General features: G+C 44.3%; 1 protein-coding gene across 2 annotated transcripts in view; it reads left to right on the forward strand.

Annotated features, from left to right (window-relative positions):
• The first annotated feature begins 449 nt into the window (after positions 1–449).
• grin2db (glutamate receptor, ionotropic, N-methyl D-aspartate 2D, b) overlaps positions 450–22,884 on the forward strand; it is a 50,307-nt gene continuing 27,872 nt past the window's right edge. The window contains exons 1-5 of one of the 2 annotated variants that reach the window (XM_026186031.1): positions 450–598; positions 16,185–16,524; positions 16,826–17,032; positions 18,033–18,299; positions 21,396–21,724. In XM_026186031.1, the coding sequence (XP_026041816.1) occupies positions 16,237–16,524; positions 16,826–17,032; positions 18,033–18,299; positions 21,396–21,724 (1,091 nt within the window). In that variant the 5' untranslated portion in view covers positions 450–598; positions 16,185–16,236. The remainder of the gene's footprint in view (positions 599–16,184; positions 16,525–16,825; positions 17,033–18,032; positions 18,300–21,395; positions 21,725–22,884) is intronic. The other variant, XM_026186032.1, reaches the window with a different exon arrangement.

Raw genomic sequence — 22,884 nt, forward strand, 5'->3', positions numbered from 1 at the left:
ATGGTGGTGGTGGGGCAATGAGAGGGCTGAGTGGTTCTAGTAAATATTTATATTGCATTATGATACGCGCGACAGTGAAAGAGGGAGACGGGGAAGGCAGAGAAAGGGGGGATATATAGAGCGTCCATCCCTTTATTAATTTTATTCCGGACCGCTAAGTTTAGCATTCAACACGTGTCGCCAGTGATGGAGAGAGGGAGGGAGGGGGGGAGAAATCGAGAGAGAAAGGGGGGAGAGAGAGAGGTTGACGGTTGCTAGGTGACGGGGCGCATATACTGAATTTTAACAAAAGATCGGGGAAAGAGGGAGAGCTGGAGAGGGAGAGAGAGAGAGAGGAGAGGAGAGAGGGAGGGAGAGGAAAAGAGAGAGATCGGAGAAATTGAATACATGTAGAACATATATATATTTAGATATATATTTTCACAGCGCGCGTGTCTGTGTGTGTGTGAGTGTGTGTGTGAGTGTGTGAGTGTGTGTGTGTGGCGGCGGCGGCGGCGGCGAGAGGGGGACACCCGCAAAACGGATACCTCAAAAAGGAAGGATGTGAAAAAGGATGGAGGGACCCAGGAAAAGAGGGGGGACAGGCTGCTGAAAAACAGTAAGTACATTTATTTTAATGATATTTGCAATGCGGAGGCATCTTTTCTTTTTCTTTTTTTTTCGCTGCTTCACTCCACGCACACAGACTCTGTGCTGCTGCTTAGATTAATTGCGGCTCGGGCAGTGAGAGGGTGCTACGCGTCATTGAGACGGGGATAGCGGGCTCGGGTGTCGGCATGTCGGGTGCGGACGCCGGTGATGGAGAGATGGATGGATGGATGGAGATGTGGAAACGGCCGGCGCACCGGGGCTTTGACCCCTCTGTCATTGCTGCGCCTGAGAACTCACAAGCACCTTAACGCATATGTTCCTTACAGCAGATGGGATAGGTAGTCTAATGACACACACAGACACACACGCACACACAGTTTACCGGTAGTTCAATTAATCATATGGACTAAACCTTTAGGCTATGATTTTGTCTGCCAGGAAATTTCTGTGCATTATTAATAAAGACGGAGTTTGGGTTCCGTTTAAGTCTTCAAACACCGGCGCTGGCTGCAGTTTCCCCCTCACTTTGCTGCGGATGTATTAATTGAGGCGATCATATCTGTTGATGCTCATTTTGTCGGGCTGCGTGGTCAGTGTCAGTGCGTGCTTGTGTTTGTGTGTGAGTGAGCGCGTCTGCTCGCTCGTCTTGCACAGCTATAGCGCTAAGCCCGCAAGATTGCCGATCAGTTTTGCCTCTTGATCTATTTATATCCCGATACGCTGAATATTTGGGCGTATGGCAGCGCGCAGTTATCCCTCTGTTGCCACCGAGGAATCTTCCCCCAACAGGCTGACTTGCCTCAAACATTCTCAGACAGCTGGAACAGGCGGTTTTTTCCTCTCTCTCTGCTTTTTTTTCTTTCTTTGCCCAGCTGCGTAAAGGAGTATGTGAGAGATTTCACTCTGTATGTACATTTTCTGCATCTCTTTGGGTGCCCAAATAACTTTTGTTTTTGCCTTATGGTACTTTAATAGAGTGAATAACAGGCACAACCAACACCATCATCATCATCATCGGTCATTTTCTAGAAAAAAAAATAGGCCTTGGCCCAAAGAGACCACCAATGGAGAAGCTCATGCTGTTGACCTGTAAAACGGAGAGGCACAGTGTTGCTTCTATTACAGATTTGCTGCAGTGTTTGAGAGTGGCAATGCATTGTGAGGCCAACATTTATCCAGATGGAAATTGGAATTAATGTGTTTGTTTTCCCCTGTTTCTGTGGGGTGTTTGGTCTCCCCCCCCCCCCCCCCGCCGCCCTCACCCCTTCACTCTCTCAGCTGAATTCTGTAGCTGATATCCATTTCAATCAGCTCTTTCACCCACAGGTGACGTGCTCGGTACAGTTTATCACTTTGCCTCACAAACCCTGTGAAATCTACGCACAGGCGTACTGCAGCAGTGTGCTGCCTGCACTGCTGCCCGTAAAGTGTTGCTTTCAGTGTCAGTAGAGCCCCCCTTCTCTGACGATCTGTCGTACAGTTGCCCAGAGAGAGCTGTACTGTACCAGCTGTGAGTAGGGGCAGGCAGGAGGGGAGGGGACGAGGATGAGAGAGACAGCAGGTGTGGAGGGGCAGAGAGAGGAAGACAAGGATGAGAGGTGTGAGGACAAGGGGGAGGGGGGTGGAGGAGGGATGTGAGCGGGAGAACTGGGCGAGAGATTGGGAAGGCAGGAAAACGAGGTGGAGAGTAAGAGAAGGAGTTGGTTGGAACTGAATCTCGGGGGGGGGGGGGGGTGTAGTTGGAAAAGCACATGAGAAGAGATGAGGAGAAGCAATAGAGTCAACATTTGTGTGCTTGTTTTCTTCAGCCCATGCTCTTCATCAATTTCATCTCATTGATTCTTTGACTCTGGCGCAGAAAACCTTCAAGCTTAGCTCAGTCCCTGCTTCGTTTGTCTCCCCCCAGTCCCCCGTTCCCTATCGCCTCCATCCTTTCCATCAAAACTCTCACCTCTGCAACCTGTAACTTCCGCTGCAAGGTTTCCTGTTCCTTTTCCCCCCTTCCTTCTGCCCGCCCTTATATCATTTGCTCAACGCAACGTTAGTGGATGGTTTCCTCAATTCTGCCGCCCACCCAAACCCCTCTCCCAGCGTCTGCACACGTGGCACCCAGTGTTCTTTTTAAGGTAAAGCTCGTTAGCACAGAACATCAATTAGTCTTTAACGAGATCAGAGGCCGCTGTTTTGGAGCGATTACTGTACTCTCCTCTCTCAGTCTTCTCCTTTGGACACTTCTTTGGGTTGTATTGATAAACGTGTTGCATATTCACTTTGGCCTGCAGCAGTGCAGCTCAGAATTTAATACATGTGGTTGGGAGTGGGCTGTGAGATGTCCTTTTTTGATGAATTATCTGACTGCCTTGTGCTATTTTCATTTGAAAACCCTTCGTTGGCTTACTCACAGCAATAAATAAATCAAACTCATTAAGGACAAATCTGTATTTTCCTACGATAACACCTCTGACTGGTGCTCATTAAACAAATCCATATAATTTCAGGAAAGAATGCCCTCCATTGAAATCAGCAGGGAACACAATTTATCAAACTGACTCTTCTCTACAGTTTAAATTGATCTAAAGTGTAAAATTGGATACTACAGTCGTCAAGCTTTTAATGCCTAAAATCACTTAAAACATTTTTTTTTATTAATGATACAGGTGTTTAGAAATTAAATGATGTTCTGTTATGGCTTAAAAAAGAAACTGCCACTCAACACAAGACTTACAACTAAAAGTAAATTTAATAAATCTGAATCTTTTCAGGAAGTGCCATTGTGAAATTCTGCATAGTTATAGCTGAGATAATAAATTAACTGCCTGCACAAAAAATAATAAGACATCTTAAAATTTCTATCATTTTAGACCTTTTAAAGCAAAAACACATTTTTAAAAAATCCAAAATGTTCTCGCTTCAGCTTGTCCAGTGTCTTTTCTTCCTTCATTGAAATTCTGGGTATTTAAAGACAGTAACACACGTCACACTGGACAGGGAAGTTTATAAATCGTTAATGAAGGAGTCAGGCTTCATTAATGAAGCTACAAATAGGTACATTTAGTAGAGGATGCTTATTTATGGTTTTATTTCTAGCAAAATTTTTACATTTCCATTTAAAATCAGGAAAAAAGAGGAGTATAGTAGTAATTCTAATATATTCAAATTTAATCTGCGTCTGCTAATCAGATTTAACAAAACAACCTTTTTGGTAAAATCAGTGCAGGTACCTCAAATTTCTGCTGATTAGCTCCGTTACAGCTGCCAAGCTATCAGTGACAACTCAACCAATCTACTAGTAATTAGCTATACAAGTAACATTATGATGCACTTGATTGTGACAAGTGTGAGGAAAAAAACAAAAATCATCTGGTTAACCATGTTTTAGAGAGCGACGTCTCCCAGAATAAGGTATTTGGATAAACGTGTAAATGAATTAGTAGCTGTTGATGGAAGTGGTGCAAATATAGCTTTCAATATGATTTAAAATAACTGGAAAATCCAATACAGTAGTACAGTATCAAATCCTTTATGCTGATAGAGCTACATTTAGTAGAGTGACTTCAGAGGTGCATTCAAATACCTGGACTATATCACCTGTATAGTCACCTAACAAACAGATGGGAAGTAGAATCAAATGGACAGGTGGACAGGCTGGCTGACAGACACACTGATAAACAAAATCACACAGACACACACAAAACTGAGGGACATTTAGCGTGCACTCCTTGCACAGTGTTGTCTAACAGGTGTGTGCACACACTCAAGCAGGCATGCACACACACACAAACCTGAGCCAGAGCCCCGCGGCTTGTTTTGGGAATACAAGTCTGGAGGCAGAAAGCAGGCACACAGCTTCACATGGCTGCATGCAATACACAGGCACACAAACTCTCAAAAAGTACATTCAGGGAGAGACCCATGGGTATGCAGTCAGACACACACGCACACACACACACACACCAAAGCATACCCCAGAAATACACACAAAAGGAATACTGGCACTCAAACAGACACAAACACACAGTTTTGGATGAGAGAGGACCTTGGCCACGAGATGCGCACATTTATACACTGTATATATACACTTGTGTGCACACTGCATTGAGACACATGCGCACACACTGACAGACACAAAGAGGAAAGGCAGGACGAAGAAAAGTAATGAAAGAAAATAAAGAGATGTGCAGGAATGTTTTGCGGAGCGCAGCGTTTTGCAGCAATGTGGTGCGGTCCTTCATGATGATGGATGGGGCAGGAAATGACAGCATAAGTGGTTATTAAAAAGAGGAAATGGGGGCATTTATAAAAAACTACGTTAGGCTGTGTCTGCAGTCCATGTCTCGAGTCATCCCGAGCTGTTGTGTCATGCCTTCGGATCTGTGAGTCTTCCCCGAGCTGCATGCGGAGCGAGCTTTGTTAAAACTCAATGTCATTCTCCTTTCAAAGAACTCAGGAGCTGGCATTTATAGTAGACTTTGTACAGTGTGCGATTTACAAGGTGCAGGTCCCAGGTGCGAAGTCAAACTTGTTTTATTGTCTTATCACTTCATATAAAAATAGCTTTGCACTATTTTTATGTTAAGTTTGAATGTGAAATTCCTCCATAAACAGGTGCCAACCATACAGCTGCTGAAAATGCAAATATGTGTGTTTGCACCTGAGTGGAATTTGCACAGTGTGTTATCTACAGTACAACAAGGAGGGGAAGACAAGGAAGGAAGAGGGAATGTCAGCGCAGAGATGGAGAAAAGGCTCTGATGAAGATAGTTTGATGTTGCTGTGCTGTTTTAATGTGCCTCATCTCTGCATAAATAGCTCCAGCTTCTAAAACTGGCCTTGTGATTTGAGACAGTTCTACAGACTCTCTCCTGCTTTTTTTTTTTCGTTTTTTTGACACTGAAAAGAGTGAAATGTACAACGTGCACAGATGCTGTTAGCCTAACTCAGGATTACAATTAATTTGTTTTCATTTCAGGTTGCGATTTTTCATTATTCCTCCCGAATATTTTCTCACATCGAAGTCCTCTTTAGTCTATCTCTAAAGGTAATTAGGACCGAATGCCTTCTATTCAATTATGTAATTGCAATTTGAATCTGATGTGTCAAACGAGCCAATAAACCACCGTGTCCTTAAGCTACCCTTGTTCGGACTCATCAGGGCGATTGTTATTTGATCTGTCCCGTGGTGAACTGTGGCATATACTCTATAAAAGACTGCAGCTTTGGGAAAAGAGGGACACTTGTTCACACATTTTGCATGGAGCAGTATAGGAGACGGAAAGGAAATCAATTCTTGGCACTATATGCTCCATGTCATCTACACCCAAATATTAAGTCAGCTTTTTGCAGCTCCTATCATGAACTGTCCGGGGCAATGTCACTTTGTGAAGACTAGTTTTTGTGAGTATGTGTGTGGATCAGTGTTCACTGTTATGCTGTCGTTAGCTTTTAATTTGACTCAGTATCATCACTGACTCGACAAAGATGAATCATCAGTCATATGTTAGTCATGCCATAATGGTGGAAAAAGTGGGTAATGCGATTTTTATTAGAACCTTTCCACTCAGACCAGATGAATCACATTAAGACTAGTTTTTCTTTTTCTTGTGATAAAACACACTTTCACGTGAATGCTGTTTTAACACCTAGAGGGTGTTGAAGACACTCCCCAGTGGCAGTGGCCTCCTCCAGAAGGATAAAGTGCTCTGCCACAACACTAAGGGTCAGAGTTACTAAATTGGGCAACATAGCGCAATCCCCAAATAGCACTGATAGATGTGGTTAGCTTTACAGGTTATTCACAAATGTTGTCCTGTTTTCTAATCAGAGGTGCGGTCAATTAATTTCAATACCAAAAATAAGCTTTAACTATTGGTGCAATTAGGGTCATCCGCACAAACCTCTGAGTTCCCACCTTTTACACACAATCTTGTCACTGCGCTCTCTTTATAATACAGAGAGTGCTTCTTTTTGTATATCTGGCACTCAGAGTGGTCAGGATTGTTGTGAGGAACATGTTGAAGAGCCCAAGGCACTAACCCGAACTCCAAACTCTCCAAATACCCAATCTGATCAAGCATCAGTGGGATGTGCCATCTCTGGGTCCCATCTTTCAGTTGTGTTTTGCTGGCATGATAAAAACCTGCATGATATTGGCTGAAACTTTATTGTTGTGGGTTAATGGTGTTATTTATTTACATGTAAATTAGGCCCCGTCACACAGGTCTTGAGAGTCACACAGATCACTAGGAAAAAATGTATATTCCCTGACTGTTTGGTGAATAATTGCTGAAAGCTGATGGCAGTCACTGTGAAATCGATTGCTGAAGCCAAACGCCCAGTCGCTAGGTGAAACTGGTCAGAAAGAAGAATATGGTGCACCACAGAAAACATCACTGCGATCGCTTTGCTCACTTGCAGGTTGCTCGTACTTTGCAAAGTCCGAGCTGACTTCCAAGCTACTCATCGAGTGCTTGTGCAAAGTGAGACGTAAACTGAAAATGAAGACTATTTGCTTTCTAAGTCAACGTTGTGCCTTTTGAAACATGTCGGTTGCAGCAAAAGGGGTTGCCTTTCACTTTTGCAAGCTTTACCTGCACGGTGAGTGATTGCAGACAAGTCGCACTGTGCACATGATGGGCTGCTGTGGCAGAGACCAAAGCCACCACAGGGAAGTTTTTTCCTTCTTGGGGTTTTTTCTCCTCTAATAGCAAAAGCACAGCTGTCAGAAATTTTTGATATCTCATGACATGAACCGTTTTCTCACTGCTTATAATTGCATTCTGTAAACGATAATATGAAATCTGCTGAAAAAGCTGTGGCCATCTCAGCCCACTGAGCACATCTCTGATGAGATACCACAGCTTCATATGTCAGGATTTTAAAAAAATGGAGAAGACAGACATTTCATATTTGTTACTGTGAAGCAAACATCATAGCATTAGTGAACTCCAAGGGTGAAGAGAACACAGCGGGGCTCTGACATCCCCTTCACTAACCTCTCACCACCTCTTATTATTGAAAATCACCCTGAGTCCTGATTCAGGCTTCTGCGGTAGGTAGGCAGGTAACTTTTGCAGTTAGTGAGGTTTGGTTAATTGGTGATTCTAAACTGGTCATAGGTTTGAATGCGGGTGTGAATGGATGTGTGTCTCTCTGAGTTGCGACAGACCGGTGATCTGTCCAGGGTGTACCCTGCCTCTCGCCCAGTGGCAGCTAGGATAGGCTCCAGGCCCCCTGTGACCATGATAAGGATAAGCGGAAGAGAAGGGATAGATGGATGGATTCCGGTGTTGGGTTCAGAGGGGTTTGCGGTTACGTCGTAGGTTGCGGCATAGATTTCCCACTGAAGCTATAAATCAGACCCTGAAAACGTTTGCTGGTCTCGATCTTTATATTCTTCTCCCCTTGCTGGTTAGGGTTGCTCTGTCTGCGTCGGAGTACATTTCCTGATCCACCAATGTTCAGACGATAGGCTGACAGAAGTGTTGCTAACACCTTTGGTTATGAGCGTGGGTGGAGCCAGATGTGCTGTGAATGCAGCTCAGACCTGCATCCAATATTGTTACGCGGCTTCAAATTCATGCAGAAGGAATCCAGCTTGATTCAGCAACATTTGGCACCTTCCTTGGAATGAGACGAGCTTAATATTTCTCCCACTTTAAATTTTCCTAAACATTTGGATGCCTGTGTAAGTGTCACAGACGAGCTATACACAGTCACCCGTACGTGCAAACCTTGAGCACGCTCGCCTGCTTGTGCAACTGTGTGCGTTGGCACTTGCCTGTGTGTGACCTTGTACAAAGACACAATAGTTATCAGTGAAGGTTTCCCACACCGGTTTAATCTGTTTATCCCCAGAATAAGATTGTGAATCATTACTATGCAGAGCCAGGTGCTTTTTTCTGCTGTGAGTCTTGAGCAGCTTCCTAGTTTGTAGTTGTTAAAGAATGTTTCACCTTACAGGTCCTGAAGGGCTGCTGTGTCGGCTGCTTTTCATCTTGCTCTTTTAATTAGTGACTGATTTAGATCTGGCTAGGTGATCCCAGTGTCTGGCCAATCAATGAGGGAATTAATGGAAGCAAAGCAACAGTGTGGCTTTGCGACTACTGGTTCGAGTTAGAGTGGGAAAATAATCTGTTTAGCTTCAATCCTTAAAAACGTGGTATTTGTTCAATGCTTTAATGCGATGCCACTAAATGGCGAATATTCCGAGGCTTATGTCGACTGCCTCATCACGTATGCTGTGACTCCTTCATCCATTTTGTTCCTAATTTCAGTCTCAGTGCTTGTTAAAAACATCAATCAGTCAAGCATTTCATTCATGAATGTACAGTATGTTATGTAAATGCTCAGTATGAATGCATTTTTATTATTAGATGCATTGATAGTGCTCTAATATTGAAGCTATTTTCCCTAGACCGAAAGCCCTCGGAGTTTCTGGATGCAGGTTGTGCAGTGAGAATTTATTCCTTTTAAAAACAAACGTAATAAGATAATCCCCCAGGCTGTGCGTTGTAAGCACATCTTAAGAGATTTGAGGGGGGGGAGGAACTACAAAAACAATTTATATGTACATTAGAAGGAGTAAATTATATGATATCATAGTCAACCTGGGAAAAGAAGGGAGGGCCAGGCACCAGCACTGCAGTCCTTTGCTGCCTTTTGTGTTGGGAAAATGAAATACCTTTGCTCCTTTTACCAGCATTAGCACTGGACATATAAGCTATGTAGTCTCCCTACAAAACCATTTTTCATTCATTCAAGTAAAGCTAGTATAGGCCATTTAGACTTATTGAAATAATGCTTTGTAAGGTACAAATTCCAGCTGCAAGCTCCCCAGACGCTGGCCTTTCCACATGAAAGTTTATGACCTCGCTGGTATTTATGTCTGAAAACTCATGAGAGTAGTAGATCATTTGTTGCCGATGTTTACTGAATGGATGTGTTGGTTGTGAGTTTGAGGGAGGGAGAAGATAAAATAGAGAATAGAGAATATTTCTGTTCATCATTCATACACAAATTGATTTTGTTTATGCAGACTGTGCAGCTCAAAGCACTCTGTGTGTGAGCTTGAAATGCCCCGAGGATTAAATGAATGACGGGGTTGAAAGATAACACATACACACACACACACACACACACACACACACACACACACACACACACACACACACACACACACAAGATAGTTGTGTTTTCATCACTTCTTAGGACATAGCACTGACTTATTTGCTGTACATGTACCCTTAACCTAAACCTAAGTACTACTTGGACAAAACATAATTCTTAAACTAAGGATTTATGTTAGGAGGACATGCTTTTTATCCCGAAAAGTGAGGCAGGATCTTCAAAATATGACCATGTAAACAGATTTATGTGCCTGTAGCTTGACTTATAAAACACACACACACACACACACACACACACACACACACACACACACACACACACACACACACACACACACACACACACACACACACACACACACACACACACACACAAAACCAAAGAGAGAGAGGGGGAAAGCAAGAGAGTGTGGATAATTTAAGATGCCTAGGCTTTATTACAGAGAAAAATTAAAGGCCATGAATTTTATCAGCTGATTTTTCCTCTCAGGTTACGTGAGTTCATTTTTTTCTGAGCATTACAGCAATTACCCGGCATGTGCAGGTTCATAATAAGCAAAATCAAAAGGCATTCTCCACTTAGGTAATTATACACTCTGTCCTGAATGGTGCGAGTTAGAAAGATGAGATGTGGATAATGTCAAATATTTCAATAATGATCATCCGTAATGGATGTGATTTTCCCGTCACTGCTTTGTGTGTCTGGTGTGCCAGAAACCACAGAGACATTTTCCTTTTTGTTAAAAAACGAGGTCAGTGAATTGTTAGTGCAACACTGAGGCAGGGTCCAAGGTCAGCTTCATCTCATTTCCATCAATCCATAGAGGGACGAGAAACAAGGAGTGTTCTCCCATTCAAGTAATGAAAGTTATCCCCTCAATGTACAGAAGTGGAGCCCAATTAATTGACACTGTCTCTTGGCAGGAGAGTTTAATCCGAAACGTAAAAAAAAGAGGAAGAAAAAAGCCTGAATTAAAGGCAAGATCCTCTGAACCTCGGAGTGAGGTGCATTTTGTACGACCACATGGAAGCTTGAAATGTCAGAATAAAATGCCGTCTTGCTGTGAAGAAACATCAAAGTGAGATGTCAAGGTGACTGTTTCATTTTGTTCTTCCAAAGGGTTACGAAATATGAAAAGGACATGTGGAGACTACCTGCCAGAAACAAATGTTTGGCATGAAGAGCCAAGGGGAGATTTTGCTTTCCCATCTCACATAGTGCTGCAGCTTATATGAAATAATATCATATACAGTATATAAATTTGCATTTTGTGGGAAGACAAAGTAGAGCGGCGGCCTTGAGACTTAATATCGAAGAGTTTCTTTTTATTTGATAAAGAGGCAAACTCGATTTATTTCGCATCTTCTATATCACCTAACCTTAAATTTAAACAATCCATATGCAAAGCTGTCTCATAACAGAAGCAACATATTGTGATTTGTCTTTCCTCTTTGAGGACCTGCTGAGCTGATAGATGCCTGTGTGATTTTTTTTCCTTGAATGGCTTATGATAGTCACAGCTCTGCAAGTCCAAGCAGGGCAGCTGTGGCTGCAGCAAGCTTTACTACTGCTGTTTACAGCCATGCAGTAGAAACACACAGAGCACTGTACGCCCTACTGCTGCACGCTGAGCTTCTTGTCGATCACTCTGCACACTATGCACAATGGGAACAAGAGCCGCTCGCCTGCCTGGTGGCTCTTCTACTCGACAGGGATCAAAGAGAAAGAGAGCGATAGGGACGGAGAGAAATGGGAGAGAGGAAGTAAGTGAGGGAGGGAGGGGAGGAAGCAGAGAGTGAAAGAAGCGCAGGACAAAGACGTGCGTGAAGGGAAAGAATGGGGAGCGATAGAGGAAAACAGAGGGAAAGGAGAGAGGGCAGGAGAGTCGGTTACAGTGGCATGCTGCAGAGTGAGGTGGTAGAGAGACTGAATGAATGAATGAATGAATGAATGAATGAGAGGATGAATGAACGAGTAAAACACCAAAAAATCCAAACGTGACTTAGTGAGACAGACTGAGTGAGGGAGTGTGTGTGTGTGTGTGTGTGTGTTAAGTGAGAGTGCATGAGTGAGTGGATGAACAAGTGCAGCAGGACAGAGAGGGAGGGGGGAAGGGAAAGAGAGAGAGAGAGAGGGTGCGATATTGGGAAGGGGGGAAAGAGAGGGAGAGAGGATCTGTTCCGTCAGAGAGGACACACTCCAGTGGCTGTGATTGAAGTATGGGCCAATTAACACGAGGAGCATTGAGCTCCAGCTGCACTCTTCTCTTCATTCCTCCGCTCCCACACACTGCCATATTATCCCCCACAACACACACACACATTGATACACTCACATATATGCACACTATGGACACCACACTGTGCTGGCACTTTATCTTATCTTTTAGTACAGTAGAGCTATGTACCAAAGAAAATTATTGAGGCTACACATGGCCGTTTTCTCAAGTACACTGTCGGGCTTAAATGTGGACAAATGAAAAAAAAGGAGATGAATTGAGTCTTCATCTTCATGAATGTGTGTTTCTTAACCTAGGCACTTAGAGCGAGAAGCTGCAATCTCTTCTAATAGAGTATAGCACAGTATTTATTAGATTGCATATATTTCAGATATGTTTTCTTGTGTGTGTTGGCTGTGGAAAATGGCCTAAGCTGATTCAGTGCAGCTCGTGCCACAGGCAGCTGAGAGCAGGTCCATTACTCTGCGTGACAGCAAGGAATGAGCAGCAGAGCCTCATTGTGGGCTAAACACAACGCTGAACACCGCACTTCCGCAACTCCACACTGCACAAACTCCAGACTACTCAAACTCCCATCCCCGCTCACGTTTCCCAGCAGATCCGATGCAGCGCGCGGTCTGGCACGCTGCCTCCATTGGAGTTCAGTGTGAAAGGGGCTCAGAGAAGTGTGGATGCCAGCAACTGACATCTACCCAAGAGCTCCCCACCTCTCTCAGGACGTGCTCTTCTGCAGTCACCGCAGGCGCTCGAGCATACAGGAGAAGGGGGAGTAGGTGATCTTAAACATTGTGATTGTTTCCCTACCATCGCACTGACACCAAGAATCAATTTCATTTTTGTGTTCAGAGGCTATACAAGTTTTTTGGTCCCTTTAGCTTTGGCAGGAGTAATATAGGCTTCGCTGTTCTCCTTTATAGAAGGATGTACTGTACCTTCAAAGCTGATTTGCCTTCCGCTGCACAAAGCTGCAAACCTATTTTGATATTTCACAGACCAGGGAGAGAGTTTTCGCATAAGCTGCACATACACTCGCCATTAATTCCTATAAGTAATGATTTGAAATGGCAGCAAGCGCATTATGCAGAGTAAATCAAATGTTTAAGCAGAAATATGATAAGATGTGTTTTGATTGTGAAGTACTGGCTGGCAATTTTGGAAGAGAAAGACGAGACTGGCTTGCCTGTGTGAATGTTTTCTCTCTCATCTTCTTGATTAGCTGTCTCTGTCGGCCTAAGAATATGCTCTGCTCTTAAGTACCCGGTAAATATTCCTGAAGGTGTTTTTAGTTTGCTTCTAAGAGTCACTGGCATGTACGCTGGCTGTCTATGGTGCTGTAAATGCCACTTTCTTTGTTTAAAAAGACAAACTAAACAGCCTCAGCAGAAAAAAATTATAATAATTAAACTGTAGCTACAGTAAGCGGCTTATTACAAGATTGATTGACAAACGGAGAGATCAACACTGCACAGTGCACATAGTTTTAATGGAGCCGCTGATGTAATGATTTAGAGAGCTTATAATGATTGAGGGGCCGTGATGAATTTAAAGTTGTGGTTAGGTAAAAAAAATAAAAAATAAAAAAAATCAAAGGAAGCACTTTTCCATAAATTCAGATTTTCCGTTACATATTTATTGCATCTGCAGATGACAGACAAGGTCCAGGCAGTTCACCTAATAACGCACACGTGTTTAAGAAACGACTCTACAATAATAGATAACTTGCCTTTAATGACTTTCAGTAAGAAACAGAAATCTATACACCTTTTGATTAAGTGATCCCACGTAAAGCAATCCCTGGATTGTGGGCAGCCTCTTGCCAAGTACATTTGGAGTATCCAGCGCTTGTCTGGAGGAAGCTCCAGGGGACTGAAGAGGATGGTTTTTAAAATTAGGGGGGGCATACTAAAATGGAAGAGAATAAAAAGCATTTTAACTAAAGATTAATTTACGTTAGAAAATCAAATGGAACTGTAATCTCTCACTCGTTCTCTCCCACTCCTTCTCATTCCTCGCGTGTGTGTTAAATGTAAGCCTGCTTTTTTTATTCAGTCTGCAAAATTTCACAGATCGTAGGAAAATAATGAACTTATAGTAAGATATATTTAAATGAGGATTTATTTATAATTAACTTTATTGAAGCACGCCCCAGTGAGATGTTGCAATTTGCACTTTTGATAACGGGCAGAGTGTGCTGTAAGAAATGTGGATGCTGAATGTAGTAATGCGCTGTTCGCGCTTCCAGCGAGGCTCACCGATGGTGGAATAGCACACACTGGTTGTGCAGTGCAACGTAAACACCTCGTGAGACTGAAATACGGTGACAGCCCTAACAGTTATTGGCTGTGAGCTCGGCACCGTAGAATACATCTTCTCCAAATGAAATGATGTACTGTATTCCTGCAGTTCCATCTCTGGCGTTCTCATTTTCTACCTTTCTGCCCGTCTCCGTATGTCCTTTCCTACCGCAGCTTCCTTACATCAAAAAACACAGAAACCAAACCAAAAAAAGAGGAAAAAAACCCAACAAAGCCCTGTTTTCCTACCTCTCCTCTTCATTATTAGCTCCTCCTTTTCCCTTTCTTCTACTAACAAGTTTGTCTCCCCCTATCTCTCCACATCTCCATCTCTTTTTCTCACCCATTTCTATCAGCCTCCCTTATTCACCCTCTCATCCCACTCTCGCTCTCTCTCATTCTTCCTTTTTCTCTCTACTTCCCCACCACACACACCCTGTCACTCAAAACAGAAGGTTTGGCAGTACATTTGCCTAGGCCAGACACGTATACACATCCCAGTGATCAATATTTCTTTTCCTGCTACTCTCCCCTGTCATATTTTACACCACCTCCAACCTCCCCACCCACCTTCGCCCTCCCCTCTCCCCCGCCACCGTGTGGCCTGCTCCTCCACACAGTCTCTCGCTCAGTACATCCTAAGTCATATGCTCCGAATATTTACAGTACTTTTCATTCCTATTCATTGCACAGCTCTCTCTTGTGGCTGCTCCCTATCTTGCATTCCTCCGGTCCTTCTTTTTCTTCACTGCTGTCTTTTTTTATCCAAAAGACTGATCAGGGTCAAAGAATCGGCAGACTGTGACAAAGAGAGGCGAGTCGGATGAAGACAGAGCAAACAACATAGAGGGGAGGATAGGCCAAACAGAGGCACAGAGAGTTACTGTAGAGAGAAGATTATGTCAGAAGGCCCCTGCTAATCAATGCAACTGTGCCTGGTACCTGAAGCCATGAAAAACTGGGAGAAGAGACGGGAATGTAAAAACGGCAGAGCACAAGAGAGTGGGCTGAAAGTGAGGAGGACGTGGGGAAAGGGATGGAGGAGGGAGGGAAGGAGGGCAGCTGGCACCAGGAGCAAATTGAAAATGATTTGCTGTGTTTTTTCTCTTTTTTTTAGTGAGAGTGTGCGTGTGTGCACATATTAACCCTGCTATCTCCCAGGTAGTCATTATCTTTCTGTGTGGCTGTTTGCGTGGATGTGAGCGCGTACAGCCATGCATACTGCATTAACCCTCATATCTCTCTATCATTAAGGTGCTCTACAGGCGCAGTGCTGCTATGAATTTATCTCAGGAATGTTTGTGTGGCTTCAAACGCTTGCATGCTTGTGTATGCGCGTGGACGCGGTTGCGCGTGAGGGCGAGTGTGTTTACAGTTATCTTAATTGTTGTTATCATTCATGCAGCACAATAACCACCTCCGCCCCAATCTTTGTCTCTGTCTGCTATTAACTCTCTCTCCCTCTCACCCACCTTTTCTCTAACGGCCAGTTTCTATTTTTCCTCTTATTGTTCCTCCTCAGCCTGCAGCCTAAATAGCACCCATTTCATCTTCTCTCTGTCTTCCTTTCTTCTCCGTCCTTCATTGTTTTGTTTTTTTTTCTTATCCTGCATCTTTCGTCCAGTATTTTCTTCAACCAAGACTAACTTTCATTACCTCATGATTGGATTCAGAATTTGTTTCCCAGTTGACTGTATGAAGTCTCTGATCACTTTCTCTCTCTTTTTCTCCCCCGTTCTTTCTTCTACAACTCTTACTTAGTGTGTCCTTCTTACCCTCTTCTTTTCTTCAGTTTTTCTTTATTCTCTAATTTGATTTGATGTCCTCTGTATTGGACATGATAGAAAAGTCTAACTTAATGTCTTCGCTCTTGCTTTTTTCCTTCTTCTTCACCTCCCTTTTTTTCTTCTCCTTGCTGTCTCTCTTTCTTTCAGGCACCCTCTCTTAGTGCGATATATATCTGCCTCCCCCCCTCGGCAGGTTGCCATGGTCGCCATACCTACTCTCTCTCTCCTATTGGTCCTGGCAGAGTGGGCAGGTCTGGTGGACGCCTCCCCCCACCTCCTGCTCCGGCCGAGTCCGCGGGAGCGTGATGCAGGGGCCATGATGAACTTCAACATCGCCGTGATCCACGCCGGTGCGACAGTGCAGGCGGAGGCGGCGGTGGCGGGGCCTGGGGGAAGGGTGCTCTATCCCGGCTTTGGCCGGGTCTACGGCTCCCTGGGGGAGAGCGTGGTCACCCAGTGGGGCTCTGCTAACGTCATCTGGCTACAGGTTACACACTGTCTCCTCTATCTAGTGCTTGTTCAGCTTTACTTGAAGGAGGGGAATAACAATGACGATCCATTATTCATAATCACTCATTATTTTAGCTGAATAGGCAGCACATTGCTGCTGTGTGTATAGGCCCTGCTGAATGAGCAGGGAGCTCTGCTCCTTGACCACAACTTGTATGAGGAGCCAGACATGCCATGAATACTACAGACACCTTCTTTGTGACTAAGGCAAAGTCAAGACACACTGACCCACTCTCTTTTTCTCTCTGTCTGTCTTCGTTCCTCCCTTCATCTTGCAGGTGAATGACAGTAGTCCTAAGACAGTACTGTCCCAGCTGTGTGAGCTGCTGGCGGCGCGGCCCCTGCAGGGTCTGGTTTATGAAGAGGAGAGGCCCCCTCGCACAGCTTGGGGACCTTTGGCCCCCATGCTGGAGTTTGTCTCTGCACAAACAGGACTGCCCATAGTGGCTGTAGGAGGGGGAGCGGGGCTGGGGAGGATGCCACAGGTAGGAGGAGGGAGGTTGTAATTGGGGTAGGTGAGGAGGTGTTTGCGACTTGAGTGTGTGTGAGATGAAGTTAGGAGAGAATTAAAAAAAAAAAATATATATATGTATGTATACAAGAGGCCAGTGTCCCAGATTGTGTAGCTGCAATTGTGAGAAAAAGCAGGTAAAACAATCTTAGTATGATGTGTCGCACACTGAAGCATCTCGGATTGACGGGATTTTTAATGGACTATAAAGGGAAAACTGCTATCCCCATAACAACAATGTCACAACTTTGCACATCCTGTTTGTGAAGAAAAGGTGCCAGGGAAGTGCCTGCGGGATGGAGGGCAAGCTGAAGGTCAGGGTCACTGATCTGCAGAAACTTTACAGTGTTTGATCTGTAAATGGCACCAACTGGGGCTATTGCTATGCCTGTGATGTTTTGGGGAGGGAAGCAGTGAGTAGACACGAGTGTGTATGTCAGTGAGTAAGGATGTGTCTGCAGACTGTACATTTTTTTTTTTGAATTACATGATTGTGTATGCATCAGAGAAAACTAGTGCCAAATTTCATCACCAAACAAGGGGGGGAAGAAATAAAAAGCAGTGCATTTGTGCTTACAAATAACTGTTTTAACCATTTACTCTTGAGGAATTAAATTGTAGCACTTTGATGAACTTCCTTTGAAGCTGTACCCTCGCCTAATCCTCATTCCCTCCCACCTCCTGCACAGACTTTTTAGAAACACTCCCTTCTGGATGTCATAGGAGAATTCGTGCAACAATCCAAGCTGTTTTAGCCCTGCGGCGGAGCGATTGCTGCTGCTCTGTAACAACTACAAGCCCCGTGATGCCTCGATGTTGTGCATAAAGATGGAGCAGTCCAGGGCATTGTAGTTCTTTTTAGTGAAAATGTTGTTTGTTAGTTACTCATGCTAGTGCAGCTACAGTTTAGACACAGAGGGGGAATTTTAAAGTGAGATTTTTAACCACATCTGCCACTATCTTCCCCAAATTAGGAATCAGGTTCCGTCTTTCTCCAGTTCAGCTCCTCTACCGCACTCCAATTAGAAGTCATCTTTGAGGTGTTGGAGGAGTATGACTGGACCGCCTTTTCCGTGGTGTCCACGCGCCACCACGGCTACCGGGATTTCCTGTCTGTGGTGGAGGGCCTAACGGACGGCTCGTTCATCGGATGGGAGAAGAAGAGCGTGGTGATCCTGAACGTGACCGACGACCCTGGGGGGGCACGCACACGAAGGCTGCTGAAGGAGAACGAGGCGCAGGTGAGACAGGGGGGAGGGAGGAGGGAGAGGGGGAGGAAAGGGGAGGAAGTGCTGCAACTATCATTGGGGGCCCCCCTTTCTGACAGGTGGCTTCCCAGCTTTTTCCTTCCTTCTTCATCTCTCCCTCTGTCCCTTCACGTCTCTCTCTCCCCTCTCTCCTCTATCCCTCTGTTCTTCTCTTCCCCTCCCGTCTTGCCAAAGCATAAAGAGTTCATCGGTACAACGAAAAACCACGAGTCGGTCTGACTTTGCCGACTGGCTTTTGTGTGGCATTGTATGTTCTGTGGTGATGCGGAGCGCTGAAGAAATCCAGCACTTATCATACAGTTTTCACCCGTTTTCCTTTTAAGAAGCTTTAAGGTTAAAAAAGTTGCCAAATGTCTTATGTCGTGTTCTTTTTTTTTGGTGTTTTCGGCCTGTCATACTCGTTACTGTATGAATAGAAACTGGATTGTAAAAAAAAAAAAGATAAACAGGACTGTTCATCGTCTTAAAAAAACAATATTTAGCCGCACAGAATGAGTTTGTAATGAGCGATCAGTTAGTGCGCAGCTGCTTGTTGGAAGAAAATGACCGTAACCGATTTTCTTTTTTTCCTTTTTCTAATTCATAATTCATCCATTAACAAGCTGATGCTACACAATTGCTTCCCATTATGTAACTCTCACTCTCTTTATTTTGGCTTAAACTTAAACTGGCTTTAACTTAAAATATCCAAATATTACAAAGAAAATCAATCAATTCTAAAGCTTATGCTTCAAATTTTCTTTGACTTATTAATCTCGACCAGGATGATTTGTGGTTTTGCTTTGTACTTCTGACACGTTTCATTCCTTTGTACTGTATGCTTGCCCCTTCTTACCTTCTTTCATACATCCACTTTCATCACACTGTCTTTCACTCACATTTTTTTATACCACCAACCTCTCTTAAGCCCCCTTTTAACCCCCATGATCCTCCTGTTCAGATTTGTTACTAATGTCCGTGTTCTTATGCCTACCCCACCTCCCCTTCAAAGCTCCCTTTCTCCCTCTCTGCCTCCCCTCCTGTGCTTCTTTGCCTGGAGACAAGCTCAGTCTCCTCTGCCGCTTTGCTTTTCACCTCCATCTCTGTATGGCTACCACTCATTCAGTTGCACATCCCTCCTGCTGCACGTCTTCCTGGCCACAGACTCTGCTTACCGTTGGCTCGGTTTAGTCTGGGTCTCAATGTCATCGCTAATGTCCCAGAATGGCTACTGCAGCTCTGCGTGTGTGTGTGTGCGCGTGTGCATTTGTGTCTGTAAGTGTGTGCATGTGTATTGGATTCCTTAGGCTCCACTCAGCTGGTGTCACTGTTAATCTAACATACCGCCTGCGGCGGGTTGCCTATACGGAGAGCTTGCTTTTTAACCTTGCTTTTCATGACAGCTCCCTTGTTTTAGCTTTTCTCTATTGCTAATAAATGCTCGTGATTGGCTAGTGATGTATGTGTTTGCATTGCGTGCTCTCTTCTCTCTCTCTCTCTCTCTCTCTTTCTCTGCGCTACATTTATGATAATGTCTTCCACATTGTAGATGGCCCCTTGCAGGTCTGGGTCAATTTCAGCTCGGCTCTCTCGCTGTCTTTCATTTGTCCCATTCCTCTTCCAGCTTCTGCTTTGTCAGTGTTTCTTCTGCTCCTTCTGTCTTCATCTCGCTCTTTTTGTCTGTTTTGTGTTTCTCATCCTCATTTCCTATCTTTAGATATTGTGTGTCTTTTTTTAACAGCTGATTTCATCCTTCCTTCTCAATTAAGTCTCCCAATCTCTGTCTTCCACCCTCTGTCTCCCTCCTCCTCCTCCTCCTCTGTCACTCTCATTCCCTGCCTAATTCACTGGAGGTTTATTGGCATACGGGCAGGATTGTTTTGCCAAGCCATTACAGTTCAAAATTCAATGAAGGCGCAATTCTCAAAATGTGCTTTCAGTCTGTTTCCCTGACACCCCCTCCTATTGCATGAAAGAGTTGTCTTTCTCTTTTTTGCCCTTCAATTCTGCTTTGTCTCTTTTTTTCAAGCTGTAGTTTTATTTTTGGTTTCCTCATTTATTCTAAACACTTCACTTCTTTTTTGGTATTTGCCCTCACCTTCTTTCTCTGACTTCCTGCTTCCAGATGCTACTTCCTCTCTCCACTTCCTTCTCTCTCCAGTTTCCCAGTAACCCCTTAAAAACCCTGTCAATTTCAACCCTCCTTACCTCAGCATTTGCAGCAGGGCGCTCATCCCATGTCACTTCTGTCTAGCTTTAATATTTTTTTCTCTCTTTCTTCCCAGCCCCACTCAATCATCCAAACCCTTCTTTCACAAACATCTCTTATCTCTCCAGGCACTGATTTCACCAAAATATCATCCTTTGCTTTTCTTCTCTAACCCTCCTTCCCCCCTTTTTGATCTCCAAGGACTGACTATTCTCTGACTATCCTCCTCATCCGCTCACTTTGCCCTGGTTGTCTCCCGTTGTCTTTCTCTATCCTGTTTTTTAATAACATGTCAGAGCTTAACCTCTTCCCCCTTGTTTTCCCTCAGGTGTGTTTGGACTTTAACCGCCACCCCTCCTCCTCCTCCTCTTCTAGATCCCCACCTCTTCCTTGCCGCTTCTCTGCTCCACCGCTTAGAGTTGTTTGATTTTTTTTCCTTTCCTTGTTTTACTTCTGTTTTTATTAACCATAAATGTAACTTGTTTCATTAGGCCTAAGCTCATCAAGCACTGACCTTTACTGCTACGCACCTCTTAGCACACATCACATGCTGCCCTGCAGTCTTCCCTCTTTTTAGAGCGCCTGCATCCCTCTTGAAGTCTAACACCCGACTTCCATGCACCTTATCACATCAGCTTACAGCTATCACTTCTCTTACCTCATCCAGCATCCTTGTTATTTGCTGATATGGCCTTTTTATCAAACCTCCTCCCCTCCCATTCAGGTACACCTCTTCTCCGGCTCTATCTTTCTCCCCTTACTTCTCCCACCCTCTGTCTCTCTCCACGTCTCCCCTTTCCCCTCCTTATCTCACTAGTGTGTATGTGTGTGTGTGTCTCCCCTCGTCCCTGTTCCCTCCCTGCCTTCCTGCTGTCCTCCAGGTACGTTTGCTGTACTGCTCCCAGGAGGAGGCTGAGCTGGTTTTCCGAGCTGCCTGGGCCGCAGGTCAAGCCGGAGCCTCGCACATGTGGTTTGCTGTGGGACCAGCCCTCTCCGGTTTGGGCATGGAAAACCTGCCCCGGGCTTTATTTGCTGTACGGCCTCAGGGCTGGAGGGACGAGCCCCGCCGAAGGATCGCTCGCGGTGTGTCGGTGCTGACTCATGGGGCAGTGGCAATGCGAAAGGAATACGGAACCACGGGCGGGCCAAACTTTGTCACCAACTGCATGACGGATGCCAATCAGACCCAGAGGCTGCGAGGCAGGATGAGGTGAGAGAGATATCGGGGAAAGAGTGAAGCTCTAGAGAAATGAGGAGGGAAGGAGGAGAAATATTAGGTTGGAGGGTAAAACACAGCTGGCAAGCTCCAGACAAAATCTTTGAAATAGGAAGGAACAGAAATAGAGATGGAACATGGTTTAGTCTATGAAAGGAGGTCTGGTTCTTCGCCAGAATGAGCTGGAAGATATATGGGTGGAGCTGGTAAATTCAGTGTCAGAGAGCAGGCACAAAAGGGATATCTGAATTTGGAGCTGGCTATCATCCATGCAAAATAGATGTTGTTGGTGCGTGTAGTTGTGAGTTGGCGAAATTACCACAGCATCTGTAGCAAGCAGACCATGTCTCATGTATATTAATGAACTAGCTTTAATATATTCCTCGTAGGCTGTACAAACGCACAAGCAGCACACTCTTAACAGGTATGTCAGGTGGCTGTGGTTACCCCGGTTCATATATAACACCAGTCATTCTCACTCTATGTGCACATTGAACACAATATTGTATGGAGAGAGTACTCTAAGTAGTTTTCAAACATGAAATTGATTAGTTTATTTGCTGTAATTTTTTTGTAAATGATCCTCAGCACAAACGGTGAGGCAATTATTGGGAAATGATTAATGGATTCTCCTCTGTTTGTTTATAAATTATGTCTAGGAACAGAGCAGAAAGATGTTTTCGTTTCTATTTTTTTTGCACTGCTACCTGCTGTTCACTGTCTGCAACTACAAGCTGCTGTTCCATATGAAGCTTTCTGTCATGCATTACAGAAAAAAAAAAGAAAAGCTCTCATATTTTGTGTTTTGAAGCCAGCAAGATGACATAAGGAGACAATTAGAAAGCCTGTCCTGCGTGATTACCAGACAAACTATAGAGCCCGCAGCCGATGCCGAGAGCAGCAGTTGTTTGACTTCAAAGATCCTGACAATTCTGTGTGTCTGATCATTCGTCTGTACATTTGATTAACAGACAAGCCCTGACTGTCACCACAGAGGATCTGTGATTTAGTTTCAAGTGAGAGCAGGGCAGGCATTCTGTTGCATCAAACACAAGTGACGTTTCTTTTCTCCTCATATCTTTAAGATGAATGTTTATTCATTCGCTGATATTATGCGCTTTCTGTCCTCTCCCCTTCTGCCGCTCTTCAATGCA

Source organism: Astatotilapia calliptera, chromosome 11, assembly GCF_900246225.1.
Source record: "Astatotilapia calliptera chromosome 11, fAstCal1.2, whole genome shotgun sequence".
Classification (NCBI taxonomy): domain Eukaryota; kingdom Metazoa; phylum Chordata; class Actinopteri; order Cichliformes; family Cichlidae; genus Astatotilapia; species Astatotilapia calliptera.